At 32.8% G+C, this 3,429-nt stretch overlaps 1 protein-coding gene across 1 annotated transcript; it reads right to left on the bottom strand.

Moving 5' to 3' along the window:
- Window positions 1–1,103: 1,103 nt before the first annotated feature.
- Window positions 1,104–2,238, bottom strand: LOC107866512 (glycine-rich protein 3). Its single transcript, XM_016712547.2, has 2 exons — window positions 2,036–2,238; window positions 1,104–1,667 (listed from the first exon to the last, which is right to left on the bottom strand). The coding sequence occupies exons 1-2, from the start codon at window positions 2,139–2,141 to the stop codon at window positions 1,294–1,296; spliced, it is 480 nt and encodes a 159-aa protein (XP_016568033.1). The 5' UTR covers window positions 2,142–2,238; the 3' UTR covers window positions 1,104–1,293.
- Window positions 2,239–3,429: the final 1,191 nt, after the last annotated feature.

The raw sequence follows: 3,429 nt of genomic DNA, 5'->3' as shown, positions 1-3,429 counted from the left end.
ATTGTACAAGTCATTCAATAAAATTTTATCATACTGTGAGTAATTATGTGTGTAACATGTTTGTTATGAATTATATGAAGATTGCCATTCTTTGGTTTAGATTACCTTCTTTAATGGTCACATTTCGTAATTATTATTTGGTTTATATTTTTACATGATATTGAAAATTTTGATTTTAAAAAATATAGCTATTATAGCAAATTAATTTGGTGTGATTTGATATTTTCAAGTTTAGTTTCAGTAAAATGCGATATCGTAAGTCAGTAAGTATAGTTTGTTTGATTTGCCTGGCATATATTAGTGTAAAATTATGATTTTGATTTTTTATAGAATGTCTCAATTATATGTCACCTTAACATCTTATACATAAAAATAACCGATCTGCATTTTATTAGCCTCACAGTACTACGAAAGTTTCAATATATACCAAAATATGCACAACCCTGTATTTATCCCACCTTACGATTTTGGTCAACTTTCTTCATCCCTTTTTTATTCCCTCACGAAATCAAGTTATTTATTAGTTTCATCCATGACTCTATCAACTAGATATATGACAAATGCCAAGTTTTAAAACTAGGGATGATAAAATTAATTTTTTTAATTAGTTGATTGTACATAGCTAATAGCAACATGGACTAAATATTCTGTCCAAGTCAAGAAACTTACGTCAAAAAATCTTGACAAATGATGATTCAAATGAGATTTGGCATTTTTGAATATAATCAGGAAATGCTCGATTTCCATAAGAAGCAAAGTAAGTTTTTGTTGGTGGCTCCTTCAATCTTTCTAGGTGATAGCGTCATCTTTTGTGTTGTAATTGAGGTACGATCTAATCCTCCACTTTTCACTTTTCTAATACAATATAACCCGGATTACAATGGGCAATTGAATAATAATAAAAAAAAAGATTTATTGAGTAAAGGAAGGATAACTAGTAGAAAGGTACGTAGTGAAGGAAATTCTAGCTAGTTAATTCTATGTGTGTGACTTCTCCATTAGTCGTAAAATTTACGATCGACAACACGACCTTAACTTATCATTTATCACTTATATACCTAATTAATAAGATTGACGAAAAGGTGTTCGACTGAAAAAGAAAATAAGAAGAACCAGTGAAATATTATCAAATACATCATAGTACAACTGACAAACATTACATATATCATGGTTTTTTATTACATAATTCTTACAACAAGCTACGTTCTAGAAATTAAAGCAACAAGAGTACTAATTACTAGTATTACATAGTATTTGCCAGTACAAAAGTTACATATATATTGCTCCACATAATTAACAGCACTGGTAGCACTCATAGTTGTTGCCTTGGCAGCAACCATTGCGACAGTATCCTCCACCACCAGGGTATCCACCGCCAGGGTATCCACCACGACCGCGGCGACCACCAGGGTATCTGCCTCCGGGATATCCACGACGACCGCCACCCGGGTATCTACCTCCAGGATATCCACGGCGGCCGCCACCACCGGGGTATCCACCACCAGGGTATCCACCACCACCAGGGTATCCTCCACCGGGGTATCCACCACCAGGGTATCCGCCACCACCACCAGGGTAGCCGCCGCCGCCAGGGTATCCGCCGCCACCACCAGGGTAGCCACCAAATTGGTCTTTATGTACTTCATTCTTGTTATTGGATTTCTTTGCTACATCAAATGTGTAAGCAAGAATATTAATTCTAAATTATACTTGGTACTCCTTATGTAACACTTACATTAAATTACTTTTAGAATTCGTGATCTCAAATATATCATGACATTTTTCTGATTATCAAAGCATATGCCACTAAGGGCAAAACATATATGACGTTTAAAATTATAGTTTTTCAATATATTGCTATTATAGTTTTTTTTAAAACAGACTATATCATGTAATAATAAACTTGTTGCTTTAATCCATAACCACACAAAGGAAAACATTTCTAGGAAGTTATTTTTCGCGAAAAATATTTTCCTTCGTATAAAACACAACCAAAGTATTAAAAGAACAAATAATAAAATGAGAGGATGCTTACCGTTCTTTTCTGAAGTCTCAGTCAACTCTTTTGCTACAACCTCAGAGCTTATCATTACATAATTGGCTAGAAAAAGGCCAAGGAAAATAAATGCCTTAGAACCCATTTTTTCCCCAGAACTTTGCTATGATACTTGAAATTTATTTTATGGAGAAATTGATGTATAATTGGTCTCAATTTATAGTAATATTTGAATGCATAGCAAATTGTAGGGGAAGGTGTTAGGGGGTGCATTTATGGGATGTGCTGTTGGCAGGTGAAGAGAGTGAAGAATTCACATTCAATTGGGCTATAAAAATACTTTTGATATAGCAAAAATAATTTATATAACTATGTTACTTTTGATATAGCAAAAATAATTTATATAACTATGTTACATAGCCAAAATAATTTATATAATTATGTTGCTTTTATTATTATTGATACGTTTATTCACTTCTAAACAACTTTAGACAAAATATGGATTGAGCTTCAGCCATATGCCTATGAAGGTTAAGCAAAATTATATGAACTTCATACCAGCCTAAACCTAAAGTATTAAAGCTCATGCAAAGTGACTAATTAAGTCCAACCATATATGAGTAAAGTTCAGATAAAATGTCCAAACTTCAGTTATATGTGCTTGAAGTTCAGACAAAAATAATTAAATTTCAATTATATGTATTTGAACTTCAACCATGTAAAACTTTAACTTAAATTTTTTATTTAAAGTTTGATTTTATCAAATTTAACTTCAAACACACCGCAATGCAATACGGATATGACTTAAATGATACTAGTGCACATCTATCTCTACATAGGATTGCCAAATTGCAAATTAGCAAACTTTTATTCTAAGATTTCTGTGGCAAAACCAATGGTCCTACCTATTTAACCACATCAATTAATTATTATGTCGCCAAATTTTGCAAATTTTTTTTGGTCAAAATTTTGCAAATTATTAAACTGTAAATATTTTTGTACAAATCATATAAGATCTCTAAAATCCTTTTGACGGCAAAATAGTAAACGACAGCTCTTGTAGGGAATTGTACATTAAATGTTGATGTATTTGCATGGGATAGTTAAAATAATACTGGATTTGCTCAACTTGTGTAGGACAAACCTTATCCAGAAAAGTCTAGATAGAGAGCGTTGAAGTTATTATATAAATCGATAACCTAACAAAGAGGAGCCTTGAAGTAACTATAAAAGTTAGGTTATGTAAATCGATAATGTACGAAGAGGAGCCTTGGAGTAGGTATAAAAATTATTACCATTTGACCCGGAGGTCACAGATTCAAGACGTGGAACAGCCTCATGCAGAAATGTAAGATTAGGTTGCATACAATAAATCCTTGTGGGTCGGCTCTTCTCTGAATCCCGTACAGAACGAAAGCTTTAGTGCACGAGAC

Source organism: Capsicum annuum, chromosome 3 (assembly GCF_002878395.1).
Source record: "Capsicum annuum cultivar UCD-10X-F1 chromosome 3, UCD10Xv1.1, whole genome shotgun sequence".
Lineage (NCBI taxonomy): Eukaryota > Viridiplantae > Streptophyta > Magnoliopsida > Solanales > Solanaceae > Capsicum > Capsicum annuum.
Note: the sequence above shows the minus strand (reverse complement) of the source record. Positions and strands in the feature narration are given on the sequence as shown.

Excerpts from the sequence above, each read along its gene's own strand:
- LOC107866512 (XM_016712547.2), bottom strand. The coding sequence starts at position 2,141 with ATGGGTTCTAAGGCATTTATTTTCCTTGGCCTTTTTCTAGCCAATTAT. Across the intron at positions 1,668-2,035 it reads TGAGACTTCAGAAAAGAACG|CAAAGAAATCCAATAACAAG; the intron begins GTAAGCATCCTC and ends CATTTGATGTAG.